General features: G+C 47.3%; 1 protein-coding gene across 1 annotated transcript in view; it reads right to left on the reverse strand.

The window, feature by feature from the left end:
- The window catches only part of LOC104294532 (alpha-2-macroglobulin-like), a 187457-nt gene continuing 163306 nt past the window's right edge, over positions 1-24151 (reverse strand). Inside the window, exons 29-35 of the mRNA XM_009894144.1 lie at positions 4296-4510; positions 3752-3967; positions 3240-3355; positions 2486-2576; positions 2130-2198; positions 774-876; positions 1-41 (exon numbers count right to left, since the gene is read on the reverse strand). Of these exons, the coding sequence (XP_009892446.1) occupies positions 1-41; positions 774-876; positions 2130-2198; positions 2486-2576; positions 3240-3355; positions 3752-3967; positions 4296-4510 (851 nt within the window). The remainder of the gene's footprint in view (positions 42-773; positions 877-2129; positions 2199-2485; positions 2577-3239; positions 3356-3751; positions 3968-4295; positions 4511-24151) is intronic.

Below are 24151 nucleotides of genomic sequence, written 5' to 3' on the forward strand. Positions count from 1 at the left end.
TCATTCGCAAGGGGCATGGTAGCTCATCACCGTAGTTTCTTCTGGAAGACAAGAAAAAAAAAAGTGTTGGTGATATACGCTTGCCAAAAACTCAGTAAAGCAACCCAGCATTGTGCCTCTGTTTCAAGGAAACAGAAAGGACACATGAAATCACTGGTATTTGTCAAAGACTCTGTGTGTAACTATTCTGGATTCACCCAAGTCATGGGGCCTGTGATCTTTAAAAGCTGTAAGTCCTAAACAGCTTCATACAGTTATGGATTCCTCACTTTCTGAAGCAATAGCCATCCCTGACACACTTCTAGCTTTTCCTCCCACTAGGGACCCCAGAGAACAAGTTGTTTTCAGTGTCATTCTTCTAAGGAGGCCTACTTCTAGCTTTTCCTTCCACTAGGGACCCCAGAGAACTTTTCAGTGTCATTCTTCTAAGGAGGCCCTCACTCTTCTAAGCCATCTCCTTACTATAGTCCCTCTGCCTTTGCTGCCTCCCACAAAATGAGTGTGCAAAAGCATGGCCCTGAGCTCCTTGCTCCCCTTTTGTTGGAAGAGATAGACCCTAAGTGGATCCGCATGCCAACTTCAAGCTTGCAAGTTGTGAGGCCAGAGAAAGAAGGATCTACTCTTCTGAAACCTAAGTGGGTAAGTCCATCACTAGAGAGCTTCTAAGAGGCAGTTACACAAAAATGTCAGGGATGTATTGTCTTAGACTTGACAATTTCAGAATTATCCATTATACGTTTGGGTGGTTTCTGCAGTACAGCATCTGAACTTACCTGGCATGTAGTAATCGTAGACCTTGATATTAGCTGGCTTTCGATCCTTCACTTGCATGTCCTGCTGCACCAGCAAAGTGTAGGTGTGAGGCTGTCTAGTCAGCTAAGACCAAGAGATCCAAGTATTACAGCCAAACCCAAAGTCCTGCACGACAATCCCTTCCACCTTCTCTCACTCAGGCTCCTGTGGAGACTTCACTGCTGTGACAGATCTTTTCTGTTTTCTGGTCCATCTCAGAAATATCTTTTACTTCACATTCTGTGGCCATCTCCCATTTTTGGTCACCAAATTTAACTCAGCTCATGAGAGACATCAAACTCACACAGTCAATATGAATTAGGTATCTAAATATAGCGCTCGTGTTCCCAGCCAATCCCACGTTCCCATCCAGCTCTGCTCTGAGCTCCTTCATGCGTCTTGTCTCAGTGGCTACTTTCTTATACACAGTCGCATCGTATCCATTCTTATTCTCCAGTTTCACACAACCCTCATCATTAAGCAAACAAACGCAAGGTGTGGATGAACATCTGCTGGATGGTATTGGTTACACGACCTGCTGTTGATTTGGTTCCACCTTGTCCTGCCTGGCAGCCTGATCTGAAATCTTTCTTTGTGAGGCTTTTCTGCTCTGTGCTGTAGGTGTAATGGAAGCAGCACCTCTGCAAGTCTAATGCATCCATATAGTAATAACTTGCTTACTATGAGGCTAGCTTAGCCCAGCTTATTGACAAGTGGGGATGAAGAAACACAGAAATGTACAAGTGCTCCTTGGAAATTCAGAAGTTTTAAAATTCATGCCAGGTCTTGTTTCTGGTGTTTAGGTATGCATGTAGCTAGAGAAAGGCTGGAGTTGTTACTCTGTCGACTAATGAGGCTGTGTAGCGAGCACTGCTGCTCACACAACCATGTGGTCTAATTTTGAGTGATCTTAGCAAACTCCATGAGCAATCTTGGATGCTCTCTACTACATTCAGGCTGCTTAAGGGTTTTCTAAGAGTTCAGGTTTGCTTGAACTTACTAGATGGATCCTACTACTACTCCCCAGTCCTGATCAGACACTGTAGAAGGACTTTGAACAGCCTCTGAACAGTGCCAACAGGTGTAGGCTTAATATCAGAGTTAGCCTCATTTCACTCAAGTTAAGTGGCCCTGTATACAGGCTCTACAGCTGAACTACTGCAGGTTGACACAATGCACTTCTCCAGGTCAGCAAATGTGACTGGTATACCAGAACAACAGCTCTGGATGCTTAAAATACTAATAAAACCAAGATACAAGAGTAAGCTAAGAGCTATCTGCTAGTCCCTAGTCCTTTTAATTATAACTTTATAAACATTAGCCTAAATTCCACTCACTTCCTTCAGGTAGAGAATGACTCGGTCAGCTTCACTTTCAACTTTCTTCACTAAAGGCATTTTCTTTAGCTGAAAATAGGGGAAAAAGATGTCAGAAAGACTCTAACAGAAAGCAGAAATATTCAGGGATATTTGTTGTTGTGAGAGCATGGGCAAATTTTTCACATGGCCAAGGAAACCCTTGGGGTAGGGGAAGGCAAGGTGGGGCCTGGAAGAGACTTTGGGTATAAAGATTTCTTGGGAAGAAAAGAACCATGTTTCTTTACCCACAGGAATGATCACAGTTCTGCATACAATCCTGTATGATGGACATCCATCACCATTCCCACCCCAGCTGGACAAACTTGCAGTCTCACCTCTTCCAATGAATCTGCTACAGGGCTGTATCCAGAGAGCAGCTCCACTTGGATCAGGACCATGTTGGTGGACACACGGTTTCCTGTGTAGCTGCAGCAGGAACCCAGTAACTAATGTTACTTTCTGAGGCATGAAGCTGAAGCCCAGCTTTGGTACTTAAGTGGAGGAATCTGCCTTTCCTTCCAGTGTTTCTCCTGTAAGCATACCTGTTCCTGTAGAGTTATAAATCTTTGTGCTTTGCCTGATCTGTCTTTTAATTGTGCCGAGCCAAGGAGAATGAATTCCTCAGCAGGCTTCTGGACTTACTTTCTCTAGGCATGGCAGGGAATATCACATCCTTTGCCTGCTCTCTTGGTAGTTCTGTCACAAGTCAGGTAGGGATACAGCAGAGGAAAGTGGTGTGGCAGCCAAGCAAGAGCAGAGGAGGGAAGACTTAGGAATAAGTGTCAGCAGTCAGTCCCACAGGACCTTCACATCACTGTTTTGAGACCTAATCCTAGAAGGGGGTGAGACTCATAGACCTTGGGAGAACTTGTGGTGACTGGCATGATGATGAGATAGGACTATAGCCTGATCTGTCCTTCTGGGGCCTTGTACCTTTCACCCAGCTGAGGAGAGCATAGTTAAATGAATGGGGATATCTTAGCACTTGGACCTCATGAGCGAAGGGAAGCCCTCCCCATCAAGAGACTGATGTGGTGCCAGAAGTCTCTTAGTACAAGGGGAGGCAAGGGGCAATTAAGTGTCTCCTACCGAGCATGAATGGTGACAGGGAACTGGGTGGCGTTGGGTGCGGTGCACTCTGTCTGCACAGACATGGCAAAGGTGGCGTCGCTCCTCAGTGGAGGGATGTGGTACCGCAGAATGGCCTGTCGGGACAGAAAGAAGCTAGCGGGCTGAGAACAGCGGGTGTTTTGCTGGTTAATATTCTTGTCTAGCGTTTGGCTGCTGTTTGCTATCTTGCACTGGTGTAAGAGAAAACTATGTGGCATAAGTGGAGGTTCTGCTAGTGCACTGCTGATTGTGTTCACTGGACTTCTTGGAGAAGTGTTGCAGCTCTGCCTGGGTGAATATAATCCAGACTTCATTTGAGGAATTGTTATTCCCTTTCTGTTGGATCCCAGCTACTCTTCCAGCCTTGAAGCCCAGATTATTTTAAGTCACTGCAGCAGTTTTTCATTCTTGTCTAAAAGTAGCAAGGTGAGAGGTCCCCTCACTTTCAAGGCTTTTTCCCAGACAAACCTTTTCTCCCTGGCTGGGCTTACCTGCAGGAAGAGGCACCCATGGCCCTGCACATGCACAGTATAATCTTGGGGAATGGCTGGCAGCTCCACTGTCTGCAGCAAGAGGCGATTGGTGGTGTCTACTCGGATGTTTTGGCTGAAACCCTCAGAGGAGAGAGAAGCCTGCAGATCAGGGCCATCCTTGCTGAAGGTCTTGGTTGCATACAGGGCTAGGGCTTCCAGAGCAACCACCGTGTCCTGAGGAAAGAAAAACACATTGGGCAAAATAGAATCCCTGCTTCCTGCGCATGTCCTTAGCCTTTCCCTTCCTCACACTGCAGCTACAGCACAATAAGTGTTGAATTTTCCCCTTGGACTTTTAGCATGGGATTAGCTCAGAGGAATACAAATATTCACCCTTTCCCAACTCCCAGGAGCTGTAAATGCATAATTTTTTTTCTCTCTCTCCCCGCCCCCCCCCCTTTTTTTTTTTTCTTTTTTTACTACGGGTTATGCTAGAACCCATTGCTCTCATAAACCATAGCTGACGGCATGTTCTCTGTTAATGATGGCGCAAGGGGATTACCTGAGTTGAAGCAAAGCCTCCATAAGGGTTTTGCTGCTTGGTGAGCCAAGACACAATCTGGGATGCCTTCCTGATTTCATCTGAAGACAAACTTGACTTTGAAAGGTGAGCCATGAGGATACTAGATGTCAATTCCACATCAACAGATGGAGCCCGATACCAATATAGGGAGTCTTCTTCCTGTTTGGACTGTTGACTCCAGAATATTTGGTCATCTAGAGGTGGAGTGGGAACACTTATGGAGTGTGTAGCTGTATCTAATGACCTTGGAGTCCTACTCAGCTCCTGTGCCTAGGTATTGAGTGAACATGTACATTGGACAAGATATGAGTGCGTATCTTCCTATTTGCCCCCCTCCCTCTGCCCTTTTCTCAGTAAAATCCTAGGCCTGCAGGCTGGGAAGGAGCTCTACAACATCCATGAATGTCTCCTGGTTTGGATGACTGGAAGATCAGGACTGTGAGATCATCCATAGAGCAAGTGTGTCTCACAATATGGATGTAGCTGTGACAGCTTGGCAAACAGAGGCTGTCCAAGCCTTTGTCTCCCCACAGAGCTCTGCCAGTGCCCTCTGCTGCTGCCCTGCATTCCCTTGGTTGCTCTGCCCTGGGATCCCCACATGGTTCTGCCCATGACCCTCTCTCTTGCCCCCATGGTCTTTGGTACCTGATATTATGGCCGCCTTATCCAATCTTTTGAGGATTTTCTGCCTGAGAACCTTATCACCTGCTACTGCAAATGCGTTTGCAGCTAGTGCCAGGCTGTAGAGGTTGGAACTGCTGGTATCAGCATTGACCAGGTCCTTTACACATTTCAGAGCTTTCAACACAACTGGGTCCTAGGATACAAATGAAAGCACACCGGTTGCTGGCAGGGTGTATGGGGAGGGAAAGCAGCCTTGATGTGTGCAGAGAAGGATGGAAATAGGGAAAGGACACAAGGGGAGGATTCTGGTAAGGTACCGCTGTGTGGCTGAAGGCAGAGTGCCAGTGCACTGCCTGCTGAGAGGCCGCACACAAAGCTCGTCCCTGCTGCCGATACTCACAGAGCGTGGCATCCCTGAGTGTAGGAGAGCTGTGATGATCACAGAGGTCAGTCCCAGTCCTTCCTCCACTGCACCCTGCAGCCATCACAAAAGAGAGGACAGGAGGGCTGCTGTGAGAAGGGAGAGGGAGAAGTTTTCCAGTGTCTTCTGCTCCATGAGCAAATTCCAAGCCAGTGCAGGCAACAGTGCTGGTCCTGTTCCTCTACTAAGGAAGCCCCAGGGCTAGTATCTGCTCTTGCAGGTCCTGCTTTCTGGAGCATTTCTCAGCTGCAGTGCCCCAAGCTCTGCTGGGTAGATGATTCCCTCCCTCTGCTGAACACATTCCCCTTTCCCCTCCCCTGCAAAAGATTTTCAGTAGCAGATTTCAGTGCCAGGCGAAAGTGATGTTGCCACAACCCTACTGCAAGGTGGCACCTCAGCTGAGGGCCAGGACAGTGGCAAGGGTATGGAGGAGCAAAAGAAATGGTAGATTTTGCAAGGGGAGGTTTAATTATCTGCGGTTCTGCCCACCAAACTGCTGCTGGCTCTGCTTTGGTGGTACTTCGTGTGCGTCTGTGCATGCATAAATGCTGTGTTCCTGAGTGTATAGGGAGCTTCCCCGGCCAGGTGAGTCTCACATGGGTGGCTGCCATCACTCTCCATTCACTCCATTTCTGATTGTCTCTGTACATGGGGGAACTCAGACTGAAGGACAAATGGCAGCTTAATAATGAGAAAGGAAGCTGAAACAGTTTACCAAGGGAATAACACAGAGCTTGGAAACCTTTTTAACACTTTTTTTTTTTTTTTTTTAAGGCATGTATTAGCTTTTGAGATGGGGCTAGGGCAGGGCATTGGCCCAGTGGGTAAAACTCAAGTGTAAACCTCTATCATTCATAACCTGAAAAAGTGTCACCATGACTAAGCACAACCCTGAGTGTCATCCAAGGGTGACCTTGGGCACATCAGAGCCTCCCTCCCGCAGTAGGGTTCCTTTGTCCTTGGCACCCAAATTGGCCCAGAAAATGAAGGCGCTCTGAAGTACCTAATGAACAGCCAGGACATGTCATACCATAAGACCATTGTTGAAGAGCTTCCCCACACTCTTGAAGCAGCCAGATGGAGTCTGACTTTTAATCAGGGCACTGGCAGCATCCTTTATATTCTGCTCATCTATGTGGATGAAGTCCTGGGCTTGGCTGAAGGTCTTGAGGACAAGGGCAGTAAGCCTAGACCCAAGGAAGGGAGAAGAAAATCAGTCTGAACCAGTCACTGATGCTGAACCAGTCACTCCAGTAGGAGATAGAAGCCTCTGTGTCTTCCACTGTCTCACCCCTGGAGAAATACCAGCAGGCCAGAGCCTCTGTGCAGGTGGAGAATGCGGAGCAATGCACACGAGATAGGTGCTTTTGAAGCTTAAGCTCAGATCCATTTGCAGCAAGAGATAAAAAATTCACTGACAGTTCAGTGCTTCCCCCAGACCCCTGCCAATTCCAACAGGGTGCACTTACGTGATTTAAAGCCAGGAGGGTTGGTACTTAGTGAGCTCACACAGTCCCTGCCCCAAACCTGTTTGGGCACAAAGGACTCTGGAAAACCTGGGAAGAAGAAAGCTTTGCAGCCAAGTTTTCAGAATCAGCCTCAGTTAGGGTACCCAAGCACAAACAATCAAACAGGGGTACCTCCAGCCAGTTCATTGGCATGGTTCTCTTCCAAAAATCTCAGGAACAGTTTCTTTTCAAAACTCCACTCCTCCAGACTCCCTCAGTTTCCCCAGGCCAAAATGCAAGCCAGCTTGAGCCTGACCAGGTAAAGCCATTGTTCCTCAACTGTGTCTGGATATGTCTGCTTACCATGTGTTCCCTGGCTCGCTTCCTTCCCCGAAGGCACTGTATGAGCCATCTGTGTGCTTGTACAGGAGTTGCCGCTGATATCCTGTGGGAAGAGGCTGGGGTTAGTGAAAATGTTCTGTACTATCATGTTCTTAAGGTGATTACCTGCCCAGGGTTGCCTGCTGATCCTTATAGAGAGCATTGTCACTGAGGAATTCAGCAAAGGGCTTTCAGAGGGTGCCATGGACCCCCTGTTCAGCTGAGAGACAGCAGCCTGATTTACACTGCTGTAATTCCTATGGTGTCAGGCAAGTGATGCTGCACAAACCCTGTTCAGCACCAAGCCTCTGCTGAGATCCTCACTGCACAACCTATTGTAGTGGACATCACCAGCTTAATAACCCAACAAGAGCAGAAATCCACTCACCACTTTCCAGATAGCCAATTGCCTTCTGTTTAATTTCTGGAGTCAGTTGTCCTGTTTCTTCGAGGTATCGTGTGATAAAGACATTGGGTGCAAAATGAACCATGTTCTGCTCACCACAGCCACTGGACATCTGGAGGAGCTCATCTATGTTGTCCAGTGCTGTTCCCAAAATGTCACCTGTAGGACAGAACCACAGCTTTGGGAGCTTTGCATATTCTTGTGTGTAAAAAAATTATGGTTTCACCGATTCTGCAGATAACCTTCTAAGACTGGTCTCAGTTCACCTCTGCTCACACTAGGGTGACTTTAGTGTCTATAGAGCCCTGTAGGAACAGTGATATGGTAGTTGTCTATCTTTCCCTTGGCTGGGTGAAATTATATGTCCATCCGGCCCAGTGTCACTTGTATAAGAAAGATGGGGTGTTTCTCTGAAAGACATAAGGGCCCAGTATCTCACCTCACCGTACATGTTCCCTCTTGTTACTCTCTTTGCTAAAGCAGACATGGTGGCACCAGAAGAAAAAACTCCTGCAGGGAAAAATCTTACTTTCCAAGACCCCCCTAAACCTCACCTAAGAAAGAGATGTGGGCTCTCTCCGACCCAAGGATCCTGTTCTCTGGCATAGTGAAAGTGATTGTCTCTGAAGCTGAAGTTCCTGCAAATGGCAAAAGCATCAGAACAACACCACACGAGAAGGAGATGGCAGACCCACAGATATCCCCAAGAGATGATGTAAACAAAGCTGGGATCACCTCATCATTTGGTGAAATCAGCATTCAAAAGAGAGGATGACACAGATCAGGCCAGCCACTGATGAGTGACTGTGATATGCTTAGGCAGTAGCTTGGTGCTGCCAGGATCTTGTAGTACTGGGTAGAGCTGAAGGGCTTTGTCTGCCCATAAAAGCTCCAAAATCCCTGACTTTCCTCTCCCCATGCACCCCCAGATAGTCCTAGAGTTGTTCACAGACCACACTGCTTCTGTTTGGTCTCCTTGCTCTGTGCACATGTACGGCCCCAGTGGTAAGACAGTCCCTGTCTTGGGGGTACCTGCACCTACCTTTAGGGCACAGGAGTGAGGTGTGGGTCTTTTCCTCCAGCAGCCCTTCTGCCTGGTGGGGAAAGGCTGGTCAGCTCAGAAGGGAGAGCAGAAAAATGTGATAGCAGCTGCACAGCACCCCACTTTCCTGCAAGCACCTCCTCCATCCTTATGGGCTATGCAAAGGGCCTCACATAGACAGCAGGGATATGTGTGCCAACAGTGAATTTTCACTGGGAAGTAGGTTTCTAAGCTGCTACATGGCCTCTGCCCCCATTGGCCTTCTAGCAAGCACTTCTGACATTTCTGTCCCACCAAGTGGCAGTGCTCAGCTCACCCCCTGACCCAACCTAGCCTTAGAATCACTCCTTGACCAGCATGCCTGGGAAACATGCCTACCTGCCTAACCAACTCTCCCCTCCCAGAGCCACCCACTGGGCCATTTTGAGCCTGACCCAGTTCCGATCTCGCCAGGACCCTGAAGCGTACTCTGACCTTCACCAGCAGGTGTTTAACCACTGTGTCCTTCCCTCCAGACTCTGGCGCAACAGCTGTACTCTCAGTGCAAACACCTTCCTTCTCGATCACCTCAGCAGTGACAGTGAAATTCACCTTCCCTAAAGAACAAAACACCAAGAGGCCAGTTGGTACATCCATGCCTACATTTTCATTTGCTCAGCCTAAGGCTGCCCACTTGTGCTTTGCATAATATGCCACTCTGTCTTCTAGCCCAGCTCTGGTTTCTTCAAGCATCTCTGCCAGTGCCTCCCACTTCTGCCCCTCCCTTGTCCCCTTACCTAATTTGGTAGCCTTCACGTCCCAGAAAAATGATTTTGCTGAATCAGGACACAGACAAATAGTGAACCTGACATTTGCATGCACAAATTCAAAATCCATGGAGTCCATTAGGCTAAGCTGGAGCTAGAGGTGAGACAAAAGGGAGTCAGTGTTACAGAGCTGCTGCTGTGTTTTTCCTTTCAGCTCCTTGATCAGTCAGTCAAGCCCAGAAACCCAGGGTGAGTATGATGATAGCCTTGTTGCAATATCTCTGGGCCACCAACAGTCACAGTCCTGTAGGGCTGACCTTATGGGGAAGGATAAGATGGACACAGACAGCTCTGCATAAAGCTTTGTGAAGAGCCACCTTGGTGTCTTTTGCCCAGTGCCTGAGGAGGCCCCTGTCTGGGTCTCTATCAGTGAAGAACTGTTATCACACATCCCCCTGCCCAACAACCATCCTGGAGGGAACCACTCACCACCATGCACTGCTTCAGGTAGCTGAAGACTTTGACTTTCAGGGGAAATGACTCTCCCCGGAAGACAGAGTAGGGCAAGGTGGGTTCCACGAAGAAGGGCTTGAAGCTCCGCAGGCTGGTGGTCTCTGAGATTCCCAACCCATGGCTCTCTGAGGTGCAGAAGGTCATGGCTCTCCAGTCTGTGATACTGTCGGGTACTGTGACAGCCAGCTCAGCAACCCCTGAATCACTGAGGTTAAAAGAGAGTGGAAGGAGTTGTCCCCATCCCTGTAAAGATTTCTCTTGGAAAGACAAATGCAAAAGGACTACGAATTGGAATTGAGTGCGAAGGTGTGGAGATTCCTAGGAAGTAGGAGAGAGGTGCGGGAAGAATAGCAAATAGGTGGTCAGGGAAGGTCTGAGAGGCAAATTGCTTCTAGACAGTGTTACACCTCAAATTCTTGTTTTGTATGGGCACACAGGGCTCTCAAGGGTCCATGTTATACACCCAGCCTGTGTCAGGGAGTACTGTGTGACACTTCCACCACACTACCGCCCAAACTCCCAACCACAGCTCTGCAGTTATCATTATAAATGTCACTTACAGATCTGCATACACAAAATGGAAGATGGTCCCTGCTCTGAAATGGGCATAATGCAGCTAAATGACAGGGAGAGGCAGAGATTCTATTTTACAGATGGAGAACATTGGCATATGGGAGAATTAGGAAAGCTAGGATGTGTGAATAAGGGGAGAACAGTGAATGCTGCATAACTTGACTTTAACAAGGCTTTTGACACAGTCTCACATAGTATTCTTGTAGCCACATTGGTGTGGACTGGAAAAGTGGATGAAAAAATGAGCAGAAATTTGCTGTACCATTGGGAACAAAGGTTGGTTATTGGTGACACAAAGTCCAATTGGTGTCTGTTTACCTGTGGCATTCCTCAGGGACTGATACTCGGGCCAATAGTGCTTAATGGCTTTATTAATCCATTAAGACTTGGATAATAGGAGACAGGACATCCTCAGCAAGATTAGCAGACTACACCTTGTTGAGGAGGGGTTCCTGATCTGCTGGAGGTAAAGGTTGCTATTAAGAGGAACATTGACAAGCTGGAAACATGGGCTTGAAAATGGGTAAATACAAAATTCTGTATCTGCGATGAAATAGTACCATGCAACAGTATAGGCTAGGCAGTGACTGGCTAGTAAGCAACTTTGAGAAAGAGGTGGAGTTCCCGGTGGATAACAAGTTGAGCATGAGACATCTCATGTGCCCTTACAGTAATGAAGGCCATCTACTTCTGCATTGTATTAAGAAGACTGCAGCCACTAGTTTGAGGAAAGTTATTTTTCCCCTCTATTTCTTCCTTGTAGGACCACATCTGGAGTATAGTGTCCCATTTTTGCCTTCCAGTATAAGAAAGATACCGACACACTTGAATGCATCCAGTGGAGGACTATCAAGATGGTCAGGGAGCTGGGACATTTAATGTACAAGAAGAGGCTGAAAGAACTGAGGCTTTCAAACTTAAGGGAGAAAGGCTGGGGGGAGATCAGTCTACTTTCTACAGTTACCTAACAGAAAGGTGTAGAGACAATGGAACCAGTCTCTTGAGGTGCATATTGATGGGATGAAAGGTAACAGACACAAGTTGGAACATGGGAAATTCTGATTTGAGGTAAGAAAAAAAATACCGTAAGGATAGTCAAACACTGGAACAGGTGCCCAAATAGTTTGTGGAATCTCTGCGCTTGGAGATACAACAGCCTGATCTAACTGGACATGCCTTGTGCAGGATGTTGAGCAACAGACCTCTGGAGACCTCTTCATCCCAGAGGATTCTGTGATTTTAAGTTCCCCAGGGTTATTTGGAAAATCTCAAGCAGCGCCAGGAACTGAACCAAACCTCCGTTGTCCTTATCCACTTCTTCACACCTCCCTTTTCTTTGTCAGCACAGAAGGCAATAATGCCTTGGCTTTGCTCCTGCCCTTCCCCCTCTGCTGAGGCTGGTAGGGGGTCTGGATCCATGTGGGGTTCAGCCCATAATTACTCACCTGATGGGAACCAGAGTCCAGATGAATGTCTCTGGAAACCAGGTACGTACTGGCCCTGCCTCGCTACCCGGCTCAACGTGCTCTGACTCAGCGTGTTCAAAAGCAGCAGCTGTTTCTGGGTTCAAGTTGTCCAAGCCTGCCAGCTCATCATATGCTATTGGGAAAACAAACATTCATTCAAAGGCAGAGCAACTGCGAGGTCAGGATAGAGTTCACCTGGGAAAAGCTCAGCTGTCCATCCCTCCCACTCCCACTACTATCCCCCTTGTCCTTTCCAAGATGTCCTCAACCTACTTCACCATTGTCTTCCCGGAGACAACCCAGGAGACCATGTGGATTCCAGCATGTGTGTGCTACCCCGTGAGGGACCTACCTGCTAACACTTCTGCTCTTGGCCCTCGCAGAAAGGCCCAGATAATGCCCAGTGCCAGTCTTGGCTCATTCTCGGGCAAAGGCAAGACCTTTCCTAGTCTTATAAACAGATGTTCCTTCCTGAGACAGCTGCCTAATTTCCTCATGTTTCTCTTGACTCAGGACACAGTGATTGTTCTGGAAGCCCTAGCTCTGTATCCCTCATTTCCCCCTTTAACCATATTACCTACCTGCCTGCCAGCAGAAGCTTCCAAGCAGATTCTTCCTATGCAGCCACCCCTACACCCCTCCAGTGCACTGGACACACACACATGTCAGGACCCTGCCCTTCCTCCTGTGGTGCATATGTCCTGTGCAACCTCCCACTCATCTCTGGAAGCCATCCCCAGTTCCTCAGCACACTGCATGTTCAGCTGCCCTTGTGCAGCCTGTATGTTACCCATGATTTCCAAAGAAACAGGATAAATCGAGATGTACACATGTAGTCGTAGTGGTAAGAGGTCTGGGTGCGGCACTCAATTGGAGACTTGATTTTAAGGCTGGTTAAAAATGTTAGACCTGAATTCTGGAGGAAAGAAGGGGAGGAAAAGAAGGTAGGTTTCAGTGGAGGTCTGAGGGTCTGTCTCTGCTCCCACCTGCCAGCATATCAGCCACCCTATGCTGTTGCACTTCAGCCTGACCTGTGAATTTATAGAGGGAGAGAATGCAGAACCACCCTGCTCCCAAAGCCAGTCCTGGCCCCTCAAGCCAAAGCAGGCTCTCTCCGTTCAGAATTATGGGGCTGACCACTCACATGTGCATGCCCACACATAAAGTCATTATTTTGGCACCACAGTTTGCTGCCCACCCTAACACAGACTTGTTCTCATCTTTCGCCTGCTATTCCTTTCTACTGTTCCTCCCCTCCTTTCCCCAGTCTCCCTTTTCTCTCAGGTGCTTTGCTTTTCCAACCTCCAATTTTCTCTGACTCATGCTGACACTCCTCTCTCCTTTGAATCCACAGAAAGTCTGAGGGTCTTGAGCTTGGGATAAATGAGGAGCTGGGTTCTAGGCATCTGCCTGATCGATGGGAATTTATCAAGCTGGGAGCATAGTGTGTCAGAGAGATCTCAGTTCAGAAGCTTGGCAAATTAAGAACCTGAATTTGTCAGTGTTTACAGGAAAGACAATCTGTGAAGCTACCCAGCACTGACCTGGGATACAAAAGGGCCCTGATATTTCAGGTTTTCTGGAAATCAGATTTACCTTCAGAAGTTCATAAACATCTGGCTGGGACACTGCATAAGAGTATCTGTCGTACATGAATGGTGACATTGTTCCTGGTGGAAGGGTGGTCTGAGGGGAACCGATGATTCCTGGGCTCTTGTGGGTAGTACAGTAGTCACTGTAAGAGTCTGTGAGGGTGCTGGGGTGCTCTTGAGAATAGCTGAACATATTGTACACCTGTAGACGGAGAATGAAAACAGTACATGTCAGCATGAGAGGTGGGAAGTTTTTCATTTCTATCCAGAGATTTTCTGTGACTGCAGAGGCAGAGCTCAGATCCTGCCTGCCACAAAAGCCCAGCCCCAAAGACTTTTGAGCTTCATGGAGACCTTCCACAAGCTTTAGATGCATAGCACCAGAGAAGAACATGAACCCCTCCGGGGTACTGCTGCATGGCTGTGGCCACTTCTGGCTCATAGGTTGTACCTGTGAGCTCAATACATACAGTGAGGACACCTTCCCTGTAAGAGTCATCAGATAGCTTCTTGTCTGACTGAAGGCACATCCTAGATCCACCAAGTCAGTTTCAAGATGCAATTCAAGGGTCCTTAGACCCAATGCATCCCAGGTCTAGAGGAGAAATGGGACCCTTCCACTGCCAAGGTATCACTCACAGTCCAGTCTGTAAATGGAAAGACTGTCAGGTTCATGTGACCTGGAACAAAGCTGGTGCCTATCCATTGGCATTGGGTATTTAGGTTGTTGGTTTTTCTTAACATAACCCTTTTTTTTCAGAGCACTGTCATGAATTGGTTCAGGAGATGGAAGTGTCTTGCCATTTGGTTGACACTGTGGCAAAGCTCTCTAAGTTCAACAACGATGTGACTTTGGGTGGTATTTGGGGATGACAGTGGGTTATTCTATTGGATCCCTCCATAGAGACTGGAAATTTTCACTGGTGTTTGATGTTGGCCTTCATTTTTTCTCATTAAGCGATGTCCCGTCTCCACTGATGTACTTGTTATATCCACTGTGCCTTATTAAACAGTGACTGCAACCAGCTACTCAAAAGGCATCTCTCCAATATTAACCAGGCTTAGCACTAAAGTGACTCACACTATCCCTAGACAGCTCAGCCTCTGGCCTCAGGAGAAGGATGCTTTGGTCTACAGCACGGATGCTACATAAGGAGCCTGGTGTGGCCTGCAAATGGAGACGGACAGCTGATCCTGGGAGAGCCACTGTGTCTGAGAAGCCAAGCTTCACCTGAAACAGCAGAAGAAAGAGGGACTGAAGACATTGACAGAAGAAGGAAAAGGGAGACTGTGGCTACTGGATTCTGCTGGGCATCTATTGCCATTTTGCAGTTCATTAGCTACCCTCCAGGGTACCTGCCCCCTTATGTTTTGTGCACTACTTACAGGGTTCTTGAAGCACTTGGAAACTTTCAGACTGAAGGTGTCTGCTGCCACTTGTCCCTCAGGGAAGGCAGTGTAAACAAAGAGGGTAGCCATTGGTGAAATGAGGTCAATGGGAAGAGAGACATTGAAAGCCCCACTATACTGACCTGAAGGAAGAAGGAGAAATAGAAAAAGTAAAGGAAGAGGCAAGGAAGTCCATCTCCAAGGATTACAGCAGCATCATGCGCATCCTCTGTAATACTTCTGTACAGTTACTTGGATAAAAACTATTCTGCCTTGCTTCTGGGGAGGCCACAGCTAGAGCAGGATTAGTTAGTGCCATTTTGTAGCAGTGACCTTACATCATCATGAGGGATCTTGGCAACAGTGTGCACTTGGAAGAGAAATTACTTTCCACCTGAGTCCAGGAAAAAGATTCTGTGAGTTTTCTTGGAGGTCTCTCATAATTTCTGCTTGGCAGATAAACTCTGATAATTTTATCATTTGATCAGAAAAAAAAAAAAAAGAAAAGGGAAATTAAAAGACAGAAGAGAGAGCATAGCATATTTTCCATTTCCTCTTGATTTTTTGTGCCAGCTCTGTTGTTTCCTGTTGGTCTCAGATCTCTTGTCTCCCATTTAGGCTGCAAGGGCTTTCCTGTTGGGTCTTTAATCTGTTCCTTGTATTTAGATGCTCTTACCTGATGGTGGATCAAGATGTACTGTTGTTTGGCCATGATGCACAAGGGATCCTCTGGCCAAAACCTAAGGGGTAATGAACAGAACAAAGGGTTGACAGTGTCTCTGCTCCATGTCTCTGGGCCAGCAAAGGGCTCTGTGCTGACACAGACCTGTCACAAAGCTGCCTTCATTGCTGGCACTGCCCTGCACTCACCAGGTGGTAGAAGTCTGCTCCAGCAGCCCCGTCCCCCAGCTCTGTGTCTAGGATGTGATAGTGCACAGTGACCTGCTGCACGTCCCCGCAGGGCAGCATTGCCTGCACTGGCTGGATCCTCACAGAGCTGCGGCTGGAAGAGTAGAAAGCCCTCAGTGTGAGGGATGCAGTGCCATAAGACACCCTCACATTTTGACCGCTTGTGTCCTCCGGCTGGGTCTTTGCCTGTGGCATAGAAAAGGTGGCTTGGTGTCTGAAGATTTCTTACAGCTCTCCCCGCACCAAAACCAAGACTGCCTGGACAGTGGGCTCTGAAGTCACCCATGGTCACGTGTCTATTTCCACCTAAACCAAGCTCAGTGGCCCCCTTTCTGTTGAGTTTGGCATTGCCTGCTCCACTGTGCTCAGGGGTAACCAGTGCCTAAACGGGAGGCAGGGAGCTGTGTACTACTAGGCCTTGGGCTACAGCCTGAACTTCGGCAATGCTGCTGCTACCCTGGGAGCAAGCCAGATCATTAGACTGTGTAGAGTGGCTTATGAGTCCATGGGTCCCCTATTCTTCTTCTGGAGGTCTGTCATTTCAGTACTCCATGCCTCAATCTCCCTGGCTATATCGAGACAATGACATAGACTATAGGTCTGAGTGATGCATTGCTTAGTGCTAGCTAAATCCAACGTAATTATTTGGCTTAACCTGTAGTAGAACTTTACTGCTGTTGTCCCATGCTGACGTCTCTAAGGTAAAAGAGGCCATCCCAGTGTCATCCGTGAAGTAGGACTTAGTCTGCTTCCTGCTACCATGGGACACTGTAAGAATCACCTCCTTGTTCTTCAGGTGTGTCCCATTGGCACTTTTGAGTTCCAGCTGTAATGATGCAGAGAAGAATCAGAGAATTGGAGGCCTCAGGACTGAAAATCAACCTCCCAGTAGAAGTCCCAATTCACCTCTCTGCAAAGGGACTCTCAGTGTGAACTCTTAACTCCTCCAACCCCTCCCCATTTATGCAGCAGCCATCTCATCTGGCAAAGCCATGTGCCTATCCTCTGGTCACACCTTTGGATTACCTGTTGGTAGAGATGTCAAAGGAGAGACTGGGCCAGAGGACTGTGCTAGCAGCTTTGGCAGCTCAGAGCAAGGCGATCCCTCAGTATTTTTGTGCCCACCGCCCCTTTAGGCCCAGCTGCAGGGCTTTCCACGTTTCTGCCCTGTTCACTTACATTTCCATAGTAGGGAGCTCCTTGCTGATAGTAGTAGCTTGTCCCCCAGAATTGGAGAGTTGTGATATCAAAAGTGACCTTGCAGTTTTCAGTGGTGTTGAACTCCACCCCTAGGAAAGACAGGAGGTGCATGCAGATGAGTATCACGCGTCTGAGCAACGGCAGCAAGATTGGATGGACTGAGGTAAGGGATGGACTATCGCTCATAGAGGATTCTAGTTTCCCCATGTGACTACAGGAGTCATTTAACACACACACTTGGCAGTAGTACCGCCTACATTCTGACCTGCTAGAATGACAGCAGCCTACCAGGAGGTCTCTACCACACAGTTCTGAAATGCTCTTTCTGACTTTGTTTAAGATGGTCCTACTCATAATTGTCCACTTGCATTCCCCTCCCATTCTCACAGCAGAGTCACTAGAAAGCAACATTTTTCCTTGCCTTCCCCACATTACTTTACAGTCTGCTGTCTTGTCATGTGGTGCCCATCTCAAATCGCTGCAGCTGTTTGCTGAGTGACTGTGGTCACTGTTTTCAGCAAGGGTCTGCAAAACATTTTCTTGTAAGGAAGCGTTTGTAAAATTTTGTAAAGAGGAAACCTTACAGGATGGGATATATAACAGTAGCTCTGGACTCATCTCCCTATCTGGGATGTGGAGATAAATCTGACGAGGAGCTATTAACCAGTCAGGGCCTTGGTCATCACTGGTTGCTCTGAGTATCTCCTCATTCCAGTAGACTTTCCTAAAGTATGGTTTAAGAACAAAAGAACCCTGCCTGGCCTACTTCTGTGCACATTTCTAATGTAACTAGAAGACGAGAAAAAGCAACTTTTGCCCATGTCTGCTAAACCAAGGTGACTGTCAGAGCTAGACTGGCCACAAAAGCTTGTGGAGGAGCAACCATACTGGTAAAATCCATCCTACAACTGGGAGAACTCACATGTCCTACGTGAGTCAGACCTGGGTGGTACGGTACACGAGAACATACATGCTGCCATCGTGCTCCCATGGAACACAACCTTCTGAACACTTGACCCCATGGAAGCCAGTGCAGAAAGCTCCAGTGGTTTGATGGGAAGACACAAGAGTCCATAAGGAGTCTTACAGATGAAAACCCAAAGACAAGCATGTTGTATGAGTGTAAAATAAAAAATTTTCCACAAAGTGTAAAATCTGTTTTTTCTACCTGTTCCACTTTCTTTCAGAAAAGCCACAGCTTCCAGGTTGAAATCATAATTGTCACCACGCTTCTTGTGGTAGATCTTAATATTCACCTCAGTGGCAAAGCAGCCATCCTCGTTTGTCTGGGGATGTGAAATTATATCTGTTAATCAATTGTGAATGCACTAATCCCTTCTGCAGTGCAGATCAAATCCAAGGTCCAGATGTCCAAAAGTACATGACTAAGACACTTGAATTAAAGGAGCAACTCCCATACTGGCATGAAAGGTACTTCTTTTCTGTGGAGCAGTCACTAATAGGAGATGCTGTTTCCCACGTGTGTCATCTTTACATGCTCGCTCATGTGCCAGTAGCAAACATGAGTTGTCATTTCTCCCTGAAACGTGATTTCTTCTGCTAGGGCAGGATCTATCTTTAAGGTATGTGCTGGGCTACTTGAAATATGTAAACAAATATAGATACATTCATTCAACCCTAGAGATGAATGAGTAAAGTCTGCACTGAGCTGAATTGCTTGCTTAGATGCAAGAGAGAATTTCTGTGTCTCCAAAACAGCTGTTTCTGGGAAACAGCACATAGGGGTTTACACCAGATTAAAAGGTGGTGCTAAAAAGCATCCAGTGGAATTGAATCTATGTGGACAAGTGTATGTATTTTTTATTGCCCTGGAGCAATACCTGTTTTGTAGGCAAATCTGCAATAGTTTGCCTACAGATGCTCATTCCTTTGAGTGCATCTAAGTGCAGTCAGAGAAATCACTGAGAAGGGCTAAGATCACTACACTGGGGGATTGAGGATTTATCGGTCATTCATCCCCGAGCAAACAGCATGCTGCTTCAAGAGGTGATGTCTGTCCCACACCTTCCTTTAGTATTCTTCCCTTTCTTTGCCCCTGTTCCTCTCTTTTGCAAGAGGAGTGGATGTCCCATGTGCTCACCTTACCAGTGTAATCCTTACAAATACTGTGCTTGGCTTTGGAAGACTTCCGATTATAGCGGATATGTTTACGGCACACCACAGCCTTCACACTACCTTGGACTGGTTTACCATATGTGTACCTGGCAAACACAGCAGAGTCGACTTACACTCACATACAGAAACACTGGCTCAACGGGTGAATAATATCAGCCTTAGCCTGTGGTTTGCAGCTATACAACCCAGCAGCCTGCAGTATCTTCGTGTTCATGAGCTCAGCAGAGGCCAAGAAGTTAAAATGAGTTCATCAGATTGAGGCAGAAGGCAGTGGTAGGTGAGTTCTCTCTAAGTCAACACTAGTTCCACCAGGCAGTGTTAGGGGACATTGTGCTGGCCACAACTTGTGTCATTATTCCTTCCACACTGGGATTAATCAACGCAGCAGAGGTACTGTATTGTAGGGCACACGCCCCACTGAAGGGATCCACTGCCACACTTTCAAACTCACAGAAAAATAAGTAGGGAGGGAGAATATGGAGAAAGGTCAAAGTCTAGGAGAATTCCTTAGCAAAGGATGCCAGAGTAACAGACTTTGGGATAGGCGTAGGGTTAGCAGAGACCAATTTTAGCTCAGTTATTGATAGCTATGCAGGCTCCAAGCCAGTAAGAATGCACCTTCTGTCATGATAAATCAGCTCACATGCCACAGACGTGGAGATGGAAGTTCTCCTCCAAAACGGTGACCACCTGAGGCATCTGGATGGAGACACTGAACTTGGGCAGCACTGTGTGAAAGCAAGAGAAACATAATGCAGTGAGAATACAGAGAGCTTATGTGTTCCAATCCTCCCCAAATGGTTGTCCACAGAAAAGAAGTCTCTCCTTTCATTTCCTGACTGCAGCACAGGCCCTGGTAGCAATGCACCGGCAGCTCAGCCAGGAAAGTGTGGTGGGAGTAGGCAGCCTTAGTCTGGTCCCCAGAGCATAGCTATGGGACAGTGCCTCAGTCCATCCTCAGGACATGCAGGAGGAGAAAGCCAGTGGGCCTGAGTGAAAGCCGGTGATTACACATACTGCCAGGCAGTGGATATCTCAGGTGCGCAACTAGCACAGCTGTTCACAGATCCATGGCCCAATCAACTCTCTGTGAGAGCGGGGGGCTGGAAGCAATGCATCTTTCTCTGCTGCCCTCAGCTCACTGAAACGCTTACCATACTCCTCTACCCTGAAGGTATGCGTGCGGTCGGGCATTTTGATGGTGTACTCTCCCACCAGTGCTTCTGCAGCCAGAGGGAAGGACAGATCCACAATGCCTCCCACAGGTGTAACATTCAGCCACTGTGCAATTCGGTTGCCTTTGGGGTCCTGCATAGGCAATAGTAGAGAGTAGTTATTTCCCAGTGCAAAAAAAGACTCTTTCACAGGATGTCCAAGCTACCACAGCATGGTCTGAGCACATACTCTCTTGTCCTAAGAGCCCACGTCTATGACACAGCTACAGTGCTCAGGTGAGTCCAAGCTTGAAGACGGTAGGGCTTTTCTGCCTGTATCATTGACAAAGTCAATCTATCATATTATTGCTCTCTGGTGGCACCACCATCTCACTGACTGCTGGTTCTTGGGAGGGCAAGATGCAGAACTCTGGCTACAGTCACACTGCCCAGCCAGAAAGGACTTAGCAATTAGTTGATGGGTGCTTTATAAACATATGGAACAAGTGAGAACTGTTGTTTGAAAGGGTGAAGCTGGGTCAGAGTACTATGAATAAACTGGCATAAAGTATTGCATAGGTGTCTCAGAAACCATGTGTTTATGTATTGATTGCTTGGTGGGTATGGCATGCAAATGTGCATTAGCTCCTGCCAATTGCTAGTTGGAACTGTGACCTCTCTGCATGGGTTATTGCAAATTCCCCATCTCTTTCAGGTATCTTTCCTCAGCTCAGGTGATTGCAGTCCATATTTTACCTATAATATTGAAACTAAACTAGCAGATTTTAAGAACAATATCCTGAAAGCTGCTTTAGGAAGTTTCTCTAGCTGTGTAGCCACAACACTAACTGGTCAAACTTTTATTTTCTATATGTTAAATATAAAAGTCTTCTTAAAGAATCTTTGGGATTTTCACAAATCTTCAATTCGCAGCCTAGAGGAACTAAAAGTCCTGTGGATATTCTAGAAAAGTTTGCTGGACTGGTTTTCAGTGGCTCCCATCATTTACCGCAGGGACCTCTGTGTGGTTCATATCATGACACTGTACTGCCAAACTTGTGTGGATACTAAAGGAAGGAAGGGCAAAAAGTCTAGGACTGTTCCCGTTCATTCTGAGGTAACTATTTTTCTGCGTTCATATTTCCCCACCATCATCTCCAAACCTGTGTCTTCCCCAAGGTGAGAAGAGATCACCACTTCAATAAAGTAGGTGCTTTACCTTCAGTTCCACCAGGCGATGCTGTGGGGAGGAAATAACAGTTACTGGTGGGATGCTTTCAGGTAAGTTACCATCCACTTCCCTGGCATTTTTTATCCCCCAGCTATTCACGAGTCTTTCCTAAGCAATTCCCAGGGACTGCCCATGACCCAACATCACGAGCAGCTCCTGCATTGCAGGTGGTGCCCTACGCTGTTTGTAAGCACCAAAAGCAACATTGAGACTAGCTGTCCACAGGTGGATCACCTGGCTGGGCCAAGCACTGATCCACAAGTCATGTAGGCAGCCCATAGCCTTTTTAGACTTATTAAGGTTTCTCCCCTTTTGACTTACCGTTTTGTTGCTGGCAATAAAGTTCTGATCCAAGGTTACAATTCGCAACTTGACTACAGAGCAAAAGAAAAACAGGACTGGCTGAAATGAAATCAAGTCTGTTAATAATAATAAGAATGGATGGCTAAGAAAGATGTGCACACGTGTGTCACTGAGAGGATGTGGACAGCAGCTAGAACCATCCGCTCCTGGGCCTACGCTCAAAGCCCTGCTATGAGCTGGCAGCCTGCTAGAAAAAAGTGACAGGAGAGACAGTGTGGGGTTTTTGGGAAAGCTGGTTGTGCTGGTGAGAAACAGCATTTTTCTGAACATTGGACCTGCAGTGGGGCACTCAGTCTTGCCTGCAGTGAAGGTCATACCAGTGGAAAGGGTGGAGAGGCATGGGGCAAACAGCTGTACCCTGTGGTGATCTGAGCTGTGCTAGGGAAGTGATGGGGCCTGCAGGACCATGACCCTCATCTGAGGAAGTCTGTAGGAGAGAGGGATTTAGGGCACTGACAGACTATTGTGGCTTTGACTGGAGCAACCATGAATATAACACAGTGGCGTCTGAACCTTCTCTCATGCATCAGCCAAAACACACAAGCCCCATTCACACTGGCATGCTGTCTGAGCATGACTAGTACTCGAGAAACCATGCACCATGCTGATGTAGCAGGAGAGAGGTATCCCCAAATCCCTCAAAGCCTAGAAGGGAGGTGAAGCCTGTGACCCATCTCCCTTGCTGAGCAGGCCCCGCTCCAAGTGCTAGAGGCTACCCCATGTTTCATGGCCTGAGGACTGCTCTTTCTCTCACAAGACATAGCATTCTGTCCATACCATTCTGTCCAGGTTTGTACACAGGTTTGTCTGTCTGGATAAAAGTCTTCTTGTCTGCGTGCTTGATTAGGACATTCTGTTTCCTCTGAAACTCTGAGTTGGCTTCCAGGACTGTGATAACAACAAAAGCCACTTCATAGGAGTTTCCAACAGGAGGAGGGACCTGCAGGCATAGTTGTGACCGTCATACAGGGTGGAACCATGAATGGATCCCCAGGCTTTTGGAATAATGATTGTGATACTGTTTTTATATTGCTCTAGTTCTTCTTGCCCTGAAAGACCTCACAGTACTTCTCAGAATGTTTTCTAGAAGAGCAGACCTGTACAGACTGAAGCAGAAGATTCAGTGCCTGATTAAGATGTCCCCATGAGAAGACATGGGGACATCTCTGCCTTCCTGCCCAGCCAGACCAGAACTCATGCACTATCCACCCTACTGACAACCCTTGAAAACATCTTCCTCACCTGGAAGCTTGTGCAATGAAAGAAGGTGAGCTGAGAGAGGGACTGAGTAATCAGAGTCTCATTCCCAGCTCTGCTTTGCAAGGTTACGGTCACATGGATCGGGACTTCTTGCTTTCTGCTGAGCTGGAGGCACACTGTCTCCGAGAAGGGGTAGTAGAGCTGAGATGGTATTGCCACAGCATAATTTCTATTAAAAAATAAAAAAAAGAAGTCAGGTGAAACTGATTTTCTAAGACGACAGGTTTTGACCATAGGATTTGTGTACTTCCTAATAAGACTTCTGATCTCTTCATTCCAGTGTCATGATGCCGGTGGGACAAGATCACACTGTTCTCATCTATAGGTACTGCAGCCATTAACACTAAGTCTGCACTGCATGCTGCATGCACACATAAAATGATGAAGTCACTGCTTCTAAAACTGAAAGTCAAAGTAATGTGAAGAGACCTCTCTACATCACCCAAAGAATCAGCAGCAGAGCTTGGCTACATTGCAGGCTTTCTGAGACTTCAGTCTTTTCAATGAACCTCATTATGTATCACCATCAGCTTGCTTGGTTTGTTTTCTGCTTTCTGTCGTATCAGCTACTCTTGGCCTTAGAACCAATGACACACATACAGAACCCAGCGTCCTGGCTTCATAACCCAGACGCAGAGTCTCATGAGCACCTTCTTTTCCACTCCTGACACTCCTGTCGTCCCTGATTTCTTATGCCAGATCTCACACCTCTCTGGTTACTCTCATAGCTTTGCCCCTGAATAACACCAAGAAGCTGTGCATATTGTTTTGTGTTGGGTTTTTGGGTTTTTTTTTTTTTTTTCTTCTTATACTGCACTGCAGCAACTAGGACCAAAGAAAAGCCAACATTCAAGCAGGCTTCAAAACTCTTATCACTGACTCCTCCTGCTTACTGCCTGTGGACGGGTTCAGCCAAGGGCATGTTTTGCAGCGGCAGGAAGGCAGGGCCTGGAAAGATCAGAACAGCAGGAGGCAGGGACG

Source organism: Charadrius vociferus, unplaced genomic scaffold (genome assembly GCF_000708025.1).
Source record: "Charadrius vociferus isolate BGI_N301 unplaced genomic scaffold, ASM70802v2 scaffold561, whole genome shotgun sequence".
Taxonomy (NCBI): Eukaryota; Metazoa; Chordata; class Aves; order Charadriiformes; family Charadriidae; genus Charadrius; species Charadrius vociferus.